General features: G+C 37.6%; 1 protein-coding gene across 5 annotated transcripts in view; it reads left to right on the top strand.

Moving 5' to 3' along the window:
- The window catches only part of wdsub1 (WD repeat, sterile alpha motif and U-box domain containing 1), a 40880-nt gene that overhangs the window by 2453 nt on the left and 24711 nt on the right, over positions 1–13716 (top strand). For all 5 annotated transcript variants that reach the window (XM_079840096.1, XM_079840093.1, XM_079840094.1 and 2 more), the window contains exons 5-11: positions 2–95; positions 2237–2270; positions 2390–2430; positions 2517–2623; positions 4841–4855; positions 5169–5198; positions 11273–11452. In XM_079840096.1, the coding sequence (XP_079696222.1) occupies positions 2–95; positions 2237–2270; positions 2390–2430; positions 2517–2623; positions 4841–4855; positions 5169–5198; positions 11273–11452 (501 nt within the window). The remainder of the gene's footprint in view (position 1; positions 96–2236; positions 2271–2389; positions 2431–2516; positions 2624–4840; positions 4856–5168; positions 5199–11272; positions 11453–13716) is intronic.

The raw sequence follows: 13716 nt of genomic DNA, 5'->3' as shown, positions 1-13716 counted from the left end.
GGCACTAAGATGCAGCTCGCTCACACTCTGACGGGTCAGTCTGCTCCAGTTTTGTCCTGTGCTTACTCTGCTGATGGACAGATGTTGGTGTCAGGGTCAGTAACACAGCTGCACAACCACTTTAGGGCTAATTTTTTACTTCAATACAAAACATATTTTATCAACATAGAGAAAATTACATCACCTTTAATTTAAAGGCAACTTTAAATGTAACTTTTTTTGCAGAAGAACATTGGTTTGGTTGTGCTTTGGTTATGCAGATTAATATGTATCCTACTAGTCATAAAACATTCACTACTAGGCTTATAGGTGCAATTTGTACGATTTTTGGATTAAAATAATCAAAAACCACAAGGACAATGTTATATATTTTGCTGACTTGTGTACTTGCATTATCTCAAAAGTACCAGGACACGAACTGTGTCCATGCTTCGCCTATCTATGACATTACACTGGCGTTACCCTCGATTTCCAGTTTTATTTTGTAGAAACCATGGAAACACCATAGACGCTTTAATATATTATATAGCTTAACACAGTTAGTCTTATTTTTTAAATCTCGTTTTCTTGATTTATTTCGAGTACCATGTTTTACCATGCCTAATATCGATCTAGCTTAATGCAGTGTGCAACAAGTATCTCATAGTTGCCACCGAGCGTACGCACAGAGAAGCATTATAACATAACATAATTCAACACACTCAAATAATGTATCTAATATGATTAGATACCCCACATACAAATGACCAGAAGAAGTGGAAGCGGTCGTCTGCGGCATAATAAAAGCTCCGCAAAATCAAGGCATCATCAAGCTACACCTTCGTTTTGAATAAGCGATCTCTAGAGGCAAAAAAATTACATATTGTGGCTTTAAGAGATATAACCAGTTAAGATGGAAAGGATCTCAAGCTGACTAGCTGAAGACATTACGGTAGCTATACCTATTAATAGACATGGTACTTCCTTAAAAAATGTATTCCAGCACAGTGTTATAACCACAATGAAATAACCCTTCACAATAGATAATGCTTTACAATGAAATGTTATAGAGCTACAAATGGCAATTTATCTGTTCAATAAAATACCTTACTCACCTGTTGAGTAATTCAGAAACACCATCTCCGTGTCGCTTTTACAACATTTGAAATCCCTCAGTTTTTGCCATCTCCAAAAAGCCAAGTCAATGTTGATTCTTGTTTTATTATTATTATTGATTATTGAGCAATTTATTCTTTAGCTATGTTCTCTTTTTGTCAGCAGACTCTCCTCTGTTCAACATTTTTTTCAAACGGGTGATTTCCCCAGAGGTTCGAGATTTAACATGATCCATGTCAACCTTTCTCTCACACCATACACATGTCAAAGTAGTACGCAATTTCCCACTTAAAACCATCTTGATAGGTCTAAAACTTAAAATAGGCTTACCATAGTGGAAAAGGGTAAAAACAAAAACACGTTTTGGAAGAAGGATGGATGATGTATTGATTATTTTCGTGTTACAGAAGAGAACTGGCCCCCCCGACTGAGCCTGGTTTCTCACAAAGATTTTTTTTTTTTCATTTCTGTCACCTGATGGAGTTTGGGTTCCTTGACATTGTCGCCTTTGACTTGCTTAGTTGGGGTTTAATATTCAGTAATGTTATCTATTTGACTGCACTGACACTATCAGATGAGAACAAAACTTGAACTGAGTAATGACAATATTGTTTACTCATGTCATAATGGATGAACTTCATAGTTGTTGAACTGAACATATTTGATGAAGTTTGCATCGCTGATTCTGTTATTTTTTCGGTTTATTACTGTGAAGCTGCTTTTAAACAACCTGTGTTGTATAAAGCTTTACATAAATGAAGATGACTTCCTTTGCTCAAACATTAGAACACGGCACTAGCAACACAAAGGTCATTGAAAAAAATTTACAAGTTGCTTTTGATGATATAAGGATCTGCCAAATCCATAAATGCAAATAATGTAAATGTCTATTGATCCTGCCTTGCATCTGCCATTGTTTTCCACTGGATGGAGCTGTGTAATCACAGACGTCGGCAGTGTGAAGAACACCGTGATAGATGAGCGCTGGTCTTGAAGTCTGTTTGCTAATAATCTATGATGAAACGGATTTTTCATCCACTATGTGTCAGCAGGCAGACAAGCTCAGTTTTACTGCACATAAAGGCCATGGAGGGCTCGTCTGACTCATGCCTTTTAAATGTCACTCTCTCTTTTCCCACAGATCGGTGGATAAGACCGTGACTGTGTATCAAGCTGTGAGTCTCATTCATATTCATCCTATATTTCTGTCCAACTAATAAATATAAAAGATGATTGACAGCTCAGCCCACTTAGCATAGCATTTACATTTATAACAATGAGTTCTACTTTGCAGAACGAAGGCATCTTACTCTACACACTTAACCAGCATGACAGGTGAGTCCTGAGTGATGATTTCTGAGGTCTGAGCTCGCAGTGTAAGTTGTTAAACCCTTGTCGGACGGTCTCTTCCTATTGGGCAGGTATGTGACGGCTTGTGCCTTTTCCCCCACGGCCCCTCTCATCGCCACCGGCTCCATGGACAAAAGCGTTAATATCTGGAGGGTAGAGGATGGCAGCTGTGCTCAGGGTGGGTTCATTTACATTGAAAACGGGTCAGTCCTGTTATACAGCACTGTAATCAAGTTCTCAAACGCTTTCATTTATTGAAGTATTTCTACAAATGGGTAAATCATATTTCAAAAATATGCTCTGGTCAAGCACATAAGGGTGACCATTTGTTAATTTTCATACTTTACAAAACTATCATACAGATGTAATTATATTAAACATGTAATTCTTTAGAATGAGACAGACCAAAATATAGTACCACACAAACATGACAGACTTTATACTACTTTCACCAAAAGTTATGTTTCTTCCCAGAGGATGATGTCATTAAAGGGACCTGACTTTTGTTAGTTAAAGGGACAGTTGTTCCAAACCTGTATGAATTTCTTCATAACCCTAACCCTACCCCTATCCCTAACCTGAACGCAAAAGATATTTAGAAGAATATGGGTTACCAAACAGTTGATGGGCCCTTGGTATGGTTAAAATTGCTTATTTCTCTGGATTTAAACATTCTTGGAAAAATGTGGGTTAATGCAAGTACACAAGTCAACAAAATATATAACAGTCCTAGTGGTTTTTGATTATTTTAATCCAACAATCTTACATATTGCGCCTTTAAGCCTAGTAGTGAATGTTTTATGACTAGTACGATAAATATTAATCCGCATAGCCAAAGCACAACCAAACCGATGTTCTTCTGCAAAATCCATGTTTTGTTTTTTAACGACAGAGGGCCAAAAGTTACATAATGTGCCTTTAAATGAAAGCTGATGTAACATCAACTGTTTGGTAACCCATATTCTTCAAAATATCTTCTTTTGTGTTCAGCAGAAGATATTCAAACAGGTTTGGAATAACTTGAGGGTAAGTAAATTATGTCAGAATTTTCATTTTTGGGTGAACTATCCCTTTAATGGGATTCTACAAAAGACAAAGGGGGTGGGAAGTAAAATTGAGGAAAAAATGGAATCCTTACCATGTTTTCTAAAAATCCTAAACGTGTTTTTTTATCAAAGAAATGGAAAAAATAAACACCTGGATTATGCCTTTCTTATGCCAGTTTTTCCATTAAAAAACAAAATAGAAAATTATTTAAAATGCATTCCATGTTCAGTTAATGCAATATTTGATTTAATTAAAACCTAATCAATGATTTCAATTAATTTAAAGGGTAGTCCTCCCAAAAATGACCCACCCTCATGTTGTTCCAAACATGTATGAATTTCTTCTGCTGAACAGAAAAGATATGTTTTTAAAATGTTGTAGAGCTGCACAATTAATTGTTAAAAGAATGACAAGGATTCAGCTATGTTTATTAAACCTTTGGCAAATACCATTACAGCGATCATTCAAATCTGTGTTGGCGCTGCCACTAAGAAGTTGTCATGTATAGGTATCAAACAGCTTCACAAACAGTTTTTCAACCACACAAGTGGTTTCTGTGTTACAGTAATGCAAATGATCACAGAAGTATACTGGGATAAAAGTTTATACTTTGGATATAAACACTGATGTCTACGGAAGAGATCAGAACAGAGCAAATCACCTATTGAAAAGCAACTTGACGCTTCAAATAAAGATTGATGTGTCAATTACATCGTGGTGGAGTCAAGTGACTGTTAAAAATATATATTTATCATTGAATCATTCATTCAAGAGATTTGTTCAAAAACGCAGATTCATCCAGTAATGAAGTCTTCATGAGTGAGTCATTGAATCATTCATTTGAACCTATATTTTAAACAAACAGTTAATTCAAATTAATATATTTTTTTTAAATAGACTGCAGCTATTAACATTTTGTCATGACCTCTAATCAATTACATATCATTTATTCAGAATTGTAGGAGAATTGATATTTAAATAAAATATAATAATAATTCTCAGTTGATCCAGAATCATGCAGCTCTAAAATGTTGATATGCAAACAACTGTGGTTCCCATTGACTTCCTTATTTTTATTTTGGGGTGGACTGTCCCTTTAATGATCTTAAAAAATAATTTTTGTGTGTAATAAATTATACAGTATATTGAAAGAGATATGCTTAGGGTTTGAAAATGCTGTAGAGTAGGAATGATCCCACACAGAAAGAGCAAATTATGAACTTTTTGCATTGGAATATTCTTTTTTTGTTTTGTTCTAAGAACAATAATGATGATTGTTTGTGCAACATGCTGATTGTTTGCTTTTTCTCTCTTGTCATTTCCTCCTGTTTGATTCCTGAAACTAAAGGCAAATCTTTTCCTGGTGAGTGTGTTAGCGGTTTTTATTGTTTGTTTTGGCTGTAACTAGCAAACAGTGTGCACATAATGGCTTTCAGGGCACAAAAAATAAACACTCAACAAACAAACACTTGACAACAAAAATACAAACTGAGCAGTGTTTGTATTGTTCTTATACACTGCTAAAGCTCGTGTTTACTTCTGTTACGGAACTCAAGAGATTCAACCAGTATAACGTAATATAAACCTGAAATCTGCCCCTAAATAAAGTGAAATGGTGTGAGAGTCAAACCCATTTTAATTTTCACTCATGCTTGTTTTTGTGTTCCTCATTTCAGATGAAGCTGCTTCAGTTTCAAGCAGTGAAGGTAAGAGAAATCCAGACCATACATTGATACATATAAATACACAATTTTTATGAATTATTTTTTTACACCTGCAAGCTCAAGCTCAAATGGTAAGACTTTGCACTAGCAATACCGAGGTCATGTATTCGATTCCCAGGAAACATGAAAATGTACACCTTGAATGCACTGCACTTGAGTGTCTGCCAAATAAATTATACTTCAGGGGGCAGTTTTGCTAGCCTGGATGCCAGGCGAACTTAGCCCCACCCACAACATTTGAGCTCGGGCAGTTAGGTCTGGACTTGATCCGTAGAGGAGTAATTATGCCCCAATAGAAACTGTTCGAACCAATGAACCATCTCTGGAACAAAATGGCATTTGGGGGGTAAAATACGTGTTATTTTGGGTCTGTATATCACTTAATTGGGGGACTTGGCAACACAGTGCAGTTGAGTTCTGTTGACATTTGACAACTAACGTTTTGCGTCGCTCCGTTGCTCTGATTGGTTGTAGGTCTATCCAATTGAGGTCTTTCCTGGATCGGTTGAAACACGCCCCATAATCACAGCCCAACCGAGCAGTATCAGACTCATATTCTGACTAGAATTGAGTATGACAACGTCAGGCTACAGTTTTGCCATATTATACTCTTTAACAAAGTCTTGGTTTTGTTTTTGGGGTTTACCGGAATAGATTTTCATGCTTGAATGTTCAAAAAATATTTTACATTGTTGCAGCACCTCTTTCCAGTCTGCTTTATTTTGTTCCTCGCTATGAATCCTCTCCTTCCAAAAAATGCAATGTGCTTTGATTGGTCGGCAGGACTATTGTGTTGTGATTGGTCACCCACATTGAGTATGTTTCGGAAAAGTCATGCCCCTTAGCATAACTAAGATTTTCAACACAATACTAACTGAACTCAACCAGGCCTCGTCCCTTTTTTGTGTAAGCCTTGTGCAGGAATTATTTAAAGGGTACCAACACACACAGTTTCTGCCAGTCTCATGTTAATATTGAGTCCCTATAGAGTAGTATTGCATCCTTCATATCTCCAAATAGTCTTTAGTTTTATCAAATTTCTAAAAGACAGATACACTGTACCGATTCTTTCCGAAAACAGCTGAACTCATGCAGGTGTGCAGTGGGCGGAGCTAAAGTCACAAGCACACAAACACACACACACACACAAACACATCATGGTATTATTATCCCTGGATAACTTTAAATTCACTATACGTTCGTGTTGTTTACATTGTTTACATACCAATTGCCAGCAAAACACAGACATTTGATGCAGTTTCACTTACCGCCTGTGGTTTCGACTCAGGATTTTTTTATTGGACCGTTCCATCTTTCAGGTTTCAAATGATCTGCAAATCCAGCGTCGAACTGGGCCTTGTTTCTTTACTTAAATACCAGGAACAAACTAGCACACCCGGAAAAACAAATGGCCTACTGTTCCCTTAAAGGGTTAGTTCACCCAAAAATGAAAATTCTGTCATTAATTACTCACCCTCATGTCGTTGGACACCCGTAAGACCTCCGTTCATATTCGGAACACAAATGAAGATATTTTAGTTGAAAGCTGATGGCTGAGAAAGGCTTCACACAGGCCTCCATTGGCATTCAGTACATTGACACTTCCAAGATCCATGAAAGGCACTTAAAACGTCGTTACAAAGTCTATCTCACCACAGTGGCTCTACAATAATCATACAATGCGACGACAATAGTTTTTGTGCGCAAAAAAAAATCAAAATAACACCTTTATCCAACTTGTTCTCGACTTCCGTGTATGCCTCCACGACGCATGCGCGAGAATATGACGCAGATCCGGCGTTCGGACATATGACCCAGAAGCGATTTGTTTACGAGCAGAGGAAGACGCGCGTGTCTAAGCTGTTGGATTCTACATTGATCGTGCTTTAGGTCTCGGCGTAGTGCTCAAAATGGGGTTAGAGTGTGCATTTCATGGAATCCCGAACCCCGGCGCTACGTCATATTCTCGCGCATGCGTCGTGGAGACACACGCGGAAGGCAATAACAAGCTGGATAAAGGTGTTCTTTTGATTTTTTTTTGCGCACAAAAACTATTGTCGTCGCATTGTATGATTATTGTAGAGCCACTGTGGTGAGATAGACTTTGTAACGACGTTTTAAGTGCCTTTCATGGATCTTGGAAGTGTCAATGTACTGAATGCCAATGGAGGCCTGTGTGAAGCCTTTCTCAGCCATCAGCTTTCAACTAAAATATCTTCATTTGTGTTCCGAATATGAACGGAGGTCTTACGGGTGTCGAACGACATGAGGGTGAGTAATTAATGACAGAATTTTCATTTTTGGGTGAACTAACCCTTTAATGCTGGATTCTTTGGGAAGCTTGACATGGTTATCTTTCCCTCACAACCAAAAACACACTTCTTTGGTGACATTGTTGATTTCGTGGTCTAAAAATAAAATAACAGTGCACCCAATGACTTCCGAAACACAAATGTAGCACGTGGATGGGCGTGCTCTTGCTCTGGTTGATGTGTGTGTGTGTGTGTGCTCTTCCGGGAGAAGTGCCCATACAAGGAATTCCGCCCTTTATGATGTCATAAAGGGCCATACTCGGGAAAACATACTTTCCAAAACGTTTACGAATCCTGAAGGAGTGTATTTAGAACAGAAATACTCCATCATACAGCCAACTCCTTTTTTTGAAACTTTGGCCATGTTTAGCATGAGAATCCAACTCTTTAACAGTGTAAATAAGTCAAAATGCATGAAATAGCATTAGACACCTCCTTTAAATGAGAAATATTGTGATGACTACATTCCTGGAAGAAAACTCAAGACTATAATCGAGGTGTTTCAGGGACTTTACTGATATAGAGAATAACTCCCTTTGGAGTGAACTTTGTAACTTTGCAGACCTTTTTTATACTCTAACAGCAACATTACACACTAAAGAAAGTTGAAAATGTAAAAAAAAAAAAGGGAAAAAAAGTAAATCACACGCTATTGTTATAACACCACTATCTGCATGTAATACTGCTGACCATGTTCAATAATTGACTCATTGTGAGTCAAAGACACAGGAGAGGTGTAGGATCAGACCGAATACACAAACAGGAAAGATAAAGAGATGTATTCTTCTCTCGTCCTTCAGAAGTTTCTCTGGGGTGATGGATCACAGCTGCAGCTTCAGTCCAAACACACAGTGCACTCCGTGAGCTCTAGTGGGCTTTACATGCTCTGACTGGTTTAACTGCATGTGTGAGGAAGAAATCTGAGGAGATCTACATTATGAATAACAAAATAACATCTCACACACACGCTAGGAAGTCAAAGTACTGCAAATGATCTGACTGCATCCTGAGCGGATACATGGTGTAGAACATTCTCTACACCTCATGATTTATGCATTAGATGCAGTGTGAGAAGAGTTGACCTGCAGTCTTATTAAGAATTCACTCTTTATCTTCGGCTTAATTCGTGATTAGTTTTGCTGATGCGTTTTATCACATATTATAAGACTGTTCATGATAAAAAAAAGGAACATTTAAAAAAAAGTCTAGTTTAAAAAACATTGCCAGTTTCTTAGAAATGTTACTGTTTGTATTTGTGTTGGTTTCATTTGGTTTAAAAAAAAAAAAGTAATACCATTTTCAAGAAGTTTGCATTGAATTGATACCATATATATATATATATATGAAAATGTTTTCAAGGTTTACAGTACTTTTTGTAAATGTAAACGTGAAATTTCAAAAAACGAGTTGGACATATGACAGTATGAGTATATGAGTATTTCTGTGCCAAATACACTCCTTCAGGATTCAAACTAGTTTTGGAAAAAATGTTTTGAGTATGGCCTTGTATGACTTGGCTGACGTCGTCATACTCAGATTCTAGTCAGAATATGAGTCTGATACTGCTCCATTGGGTTGTGATTATGTTTCAACCGAACACGGAAAAACCTCAATTGGATAGACCTACAACCAATCAGAGCAACGGAGTAAGTGACGTGTTGAGCGATACATAGTTGTCAACAGAACTCAACTGCACGCACAATAGATTAAAGGGATAGTTCACCCTAAAATGAAAATTAGCCCATCATTTACTCACCCTCAAGTGATAGGCTAATCCAAGCATTAGAATTTGATTAATAGTTGCTCTGTTTTTGAAGTCCATAAAAAGTGCATCTGCCCATCAAATAACTGCTCCACGTGGCTCTTGAGTGTTAATAAAGGCATTCTGAAGCGAATCGATGCGTTTGTGTACGAAAAATATCCATATTTAAAACTTTATAAAGGAAACTTTCAGCAGACCGCCTTCCCTGTTCAATTTATGAAAAAAAAAATTAAAGTTCCCCTGCCGATCGAAAGACTTAACGCGACCAGGTACGCTCGTCATGACGTCACGTACGCATCTTGAGTTTCACTTTCAACATTCAACACTTTTCCACGGAAGGCGGTCGGCCGAAAGTTTACTTGATAAAGTTTTAAATATGAATATTTTTCTTACACTAACGCGTTGATTTGCTTCAGAAGGCCTTTATTAACACCCCAGAGCCACGTGGAGCACGTTATTTGCGGACAGATGCATTTTTATGGACTTCAAAAACAGAGCCACTATTACTGCTACTTCGTCTGAAAAAAGAATGTCATATACACCTCGGATGACTTGAGGGTGAGTAAATTATGGGCTAATTTTAATTTTTGGTGAACTATCCCTTTAAGTAGAAGAAGATGAGTGTAAACGATCTTTGCCGGTGTTGTAAAAAGAATTTAAGGATACACTGAGTACTTGCCAACACAATCATTATTTTTGAGAGAAATAGTAAAGGTGACTGCATATACGAACAAATTCTCTGTTTAGGATTAGAACGAATTCAACCCAATCGCTCTTTGGTGACGTGGATGGTTACGTTACTGTTGATCATCTGTCCATCATCGTATAAAGGCCGCCCTGACAATTTCATTGGTCTGAACAGCTCTGGTTCGAGCATAGTTGTTCCACAACGGATCAAGTCCAGACTGAACTTCCCGACCTCAAATATTGTGGGCGGGGCTAAGTTCGGCTGGCATTCAGCCTACTGAATGACTACATAAAGGGCAGAATTGCTTGTATGGGCACTTCTCCCAGAGTGAGAGCAAGAGCGCACCCATCAACAAGCTTTGGAAGCTGTCGGCAGCGCTGTCATTTTGTTTTAGACCACAAAATCAACAATGTCACTAAAGAAATGTGTTTTTGGTTGTGAGGGAAAGATTACCCAGCGTTAAGGAAACAGTGGATGCAGTTTGTTTTTCCGGAGTTCATAGTTCACGGACAAGGTTTGTTCTGTAAATATGCTTGACTATTAAAGGTGGGATATTTCTTCCTAATGAAAGAGTGCTCAGGCGTAGCTCTGGATGTAAGTTAGTCTTTGACGAAAATGTGATTTTTTTCCTCAGCTTTTTGCTTAAAAATGTTGCTTTATTTATGAAACTTAACCACATTCAAGTGTTTATTAAAAGAAAGAATACATTAAGCTAGAATATATTTTTTTTTGTTTCTTTGTTTAAAAGCAGAGGCACTGTTCTTCTTATGATATATTGCATGTTCAGATGTTCAAACAACAAAATATCCTGGGGGCCTTGAACATTTTGTGAAAAATGATCAAAAATGCTGGCGGTGGCTTTTAAAAAAAAAACGCTGGTGGGGAAAGTGTTAAATAAGGTTTTCCTTTAAAAATTTTATATCGTCATTAAATCATCAGGCTCCCTGACTTCCCGAAAAATATCAAAATAAATTTTAGTTCAGAAATTAAGAACATAGTCATCATAGAAGAAGAGGTGTTTTCTTGTCATTGTATGTATGAATATCATTCTTTTTTTTCGTTATATTTTTTTGCCTTTTATTAGATAGGACATTAGATAGTGTAAATGAGACAATAACAGGACAGACATAACCTCAAGCCGGGACGCAGCTGCATTATATGTCAAAGTGCTTCCCACATGGCTAATGCTCCGATGGGAATGACACTTTTTAGTAAATAGATGGGACAAAAAAAAGAGCATGTAATCATGTCATTGACCCATACCTAGGTAACGTGTCCTGTTGCTGTCTCTCAGGCAGGAAGCCGTGTGGACACTCCAGACTGATGATGAGCGAGTGGTCTGAGGAGGATGTGTTGGCATGGTTACGTGAGGAGGGACTAGAGGCCGTGATTGAGGCGTTTAAATCCAATAACATCGATGGAGAGGAGCTGCTCTCTCTCACCAAGGAAACCCTCAGCTCTGAGCTGCACATTGGTAAAATTACAGCACGCATTACTCAATATCGGTATTCATGTCTCATACCTTGCTGTAGACTCTGGTTGTCTACTTTATGCATGTATACAATTTAGAACTGGAGATCACGTCAATAAATACTGCAGGGATGACCTTTAAGCGTCACCTCAGCTGATGTAATGCGGAGTTATATAAAAATAACATGGATTTTGCCATGTCCCTAATACATTACCTAACAGGAAATCTTGATTGGGTTGTGTATTTTTATTTTTAAAAAAATCATGGAAAAAGTGGCCAACATAAAACCTAATCCTAGAGATTGTGGGGAATGTAAACATGGGATTTGTTGAGTTATGTAAAGCACTTGCCTGTGTGGTGTCCAGTTCGTGTGCATTAAAGCTGATTATTTCCACTTTGGTCCTAAAACCAGCAGCTATTTACATAAGAAATCCCATCCTAATGTGCACTTCTGAAAATCAAGTAAAAAAAATCCTTGTCCAACTTGCCATGACCGTCAAATCACCCCAATTTCATTAAGCATGACATTTGAAGAGATTTGATGCCTTTTCTGCCCACTGTGAAGGCAGTACATTGGCAGAAATGAACATGAGTCAGTCCGGTTTCTGCTGTAGTCAGACACAGATAGTTTTGAGCAGTGGCGTGTGATGGCTGCTGAAATGAGAACGCAAAGTGCCAGAAATGGGCCTTCATAAAAGAAGGTGGGCAATGCGTAGAGTATGAAAACAGCACGCCAAATTAACAAGAAAAATATATAACGCAGCACTAAAAAAATTCACTAGTATTCAAGTATAATCATATTGGCTGAATAAGTCATTTAAACTTAAATTATATTAAAACTGACAAAAAAATCAAGTTGAATCTCATAACTTATACAAGAAAGTTGAAATTGTTTAATTAATGTACAAACATACGTTGCCATGACTTAATCATAATTTAAAAAAATCTTTCATATGTATTTTCACAGTGCGTGACAAACACAATGTCAAAACATACTTTTTAAGTTTGTAACATGCCCTCCTGCAACTTCTGATTAGAAATGGAGATCAACTCATCATAATTCATAATAAGTCAGTCGGAGTTAAAGGTGCACTGTGTAAATTTTAGCGGCATGTAGCTGCGAGGTTGCAAATTGCAACCACCCACCGCTCACCTCTCCCTTTTCAAAGCCCATAGAGAAGCTAAGGTGGCCGACACAGGACATGTTGTCATTCTGAGACAGCAGAGAGTAGCTAGCTCTCTGTAGTGCAGTTTGTCCATTTAGGGCTACTGTAGAAACATGACGGCGCAAAATGGCGATTTCACTGTAAGGGGACCTGTGGTGTATGAAGATAGAAATCATTAGGCTCATTCTAAGGTATTAAAAACATAATGGTTCATTATGTATGGTCTTTATACACCACTGAAAACATAGTTATGTAGCTTATATTGCATTTCTGTCAATAGGTCCTCTTAAAAATTACACACGGCACCTTTAAAGGAGTCATTGCTTGACTTTGCTTCGCCATTTTCAAATTCTACAACGTTACAAACACGCAAATCACTATTACAAGTTTTACAACCTTGCGTCGTAAAGATAACTTTGTAACTAAAGAATATGGACAATTCAGATTTAACATTCAATTTTGACAAGCATATGATATGCACCTATAGGGAGAGGGGAAGCTAAGAAACCGCCTGCAACTGACAATGGAAACTTGCATTTAATCATTCTTTAACTAAAAGTATAGTGTGATTTGTCCGAAATTGTCGCATGCGTTTTTTCGTATTTGTTATCCGAAAAATGTATCACGCACAGAAAACAGTGTCTTCACTTTTATCTTATTACACATTCATTTCCCACATATAATTGAATGAGGAAAGGAAAAACAAAAGAATAAAAAAGCATGTTGACTACTTGAACATAAATTTTGCTCTCCTTTCTTTCTGGCCAGCAAATTTCTCAATGACTCTCTGATTAAAGTCAGTCATCTCAGTAGAGTCATGACGTTTGCATATTTCAGTTAGATATTTGAGGTCTCTTACCCCCGTTGTTGTCCACAAAACTTCAGTATCGACACTTTGAAATAAAAGACAGGGAAAGAATAAAGGGCATTGCTAACAACACATCCAGCCAGCCACTTAACTTACGTTTCTCATAACAAGCGCGTGGAGCTCCGAGTGCAGCTGTGTCCTGTCACTGGCCGGCTGCTGGATTTGTAAATCGCGTTGGTCCGGTTCGGGATCTTCCAACGAACGCCTTGTGAAAGAATTTGGTTTAACTGCTG

This window comes from Gobio gobio, assembly GCF_949357685.1.
Source record: "Gobio gobio genome assembly, chromosome: 17".
NCBI classification, from domain to species: Eukaryota; Metazoa; Chordata; class Actinopteri; order Cypriniformes; family Gobionidae; genus Gobio; species Gobio gobio.
This window is presented reverse-complemented; position numbering and strand designations above follow the sequence as displayed.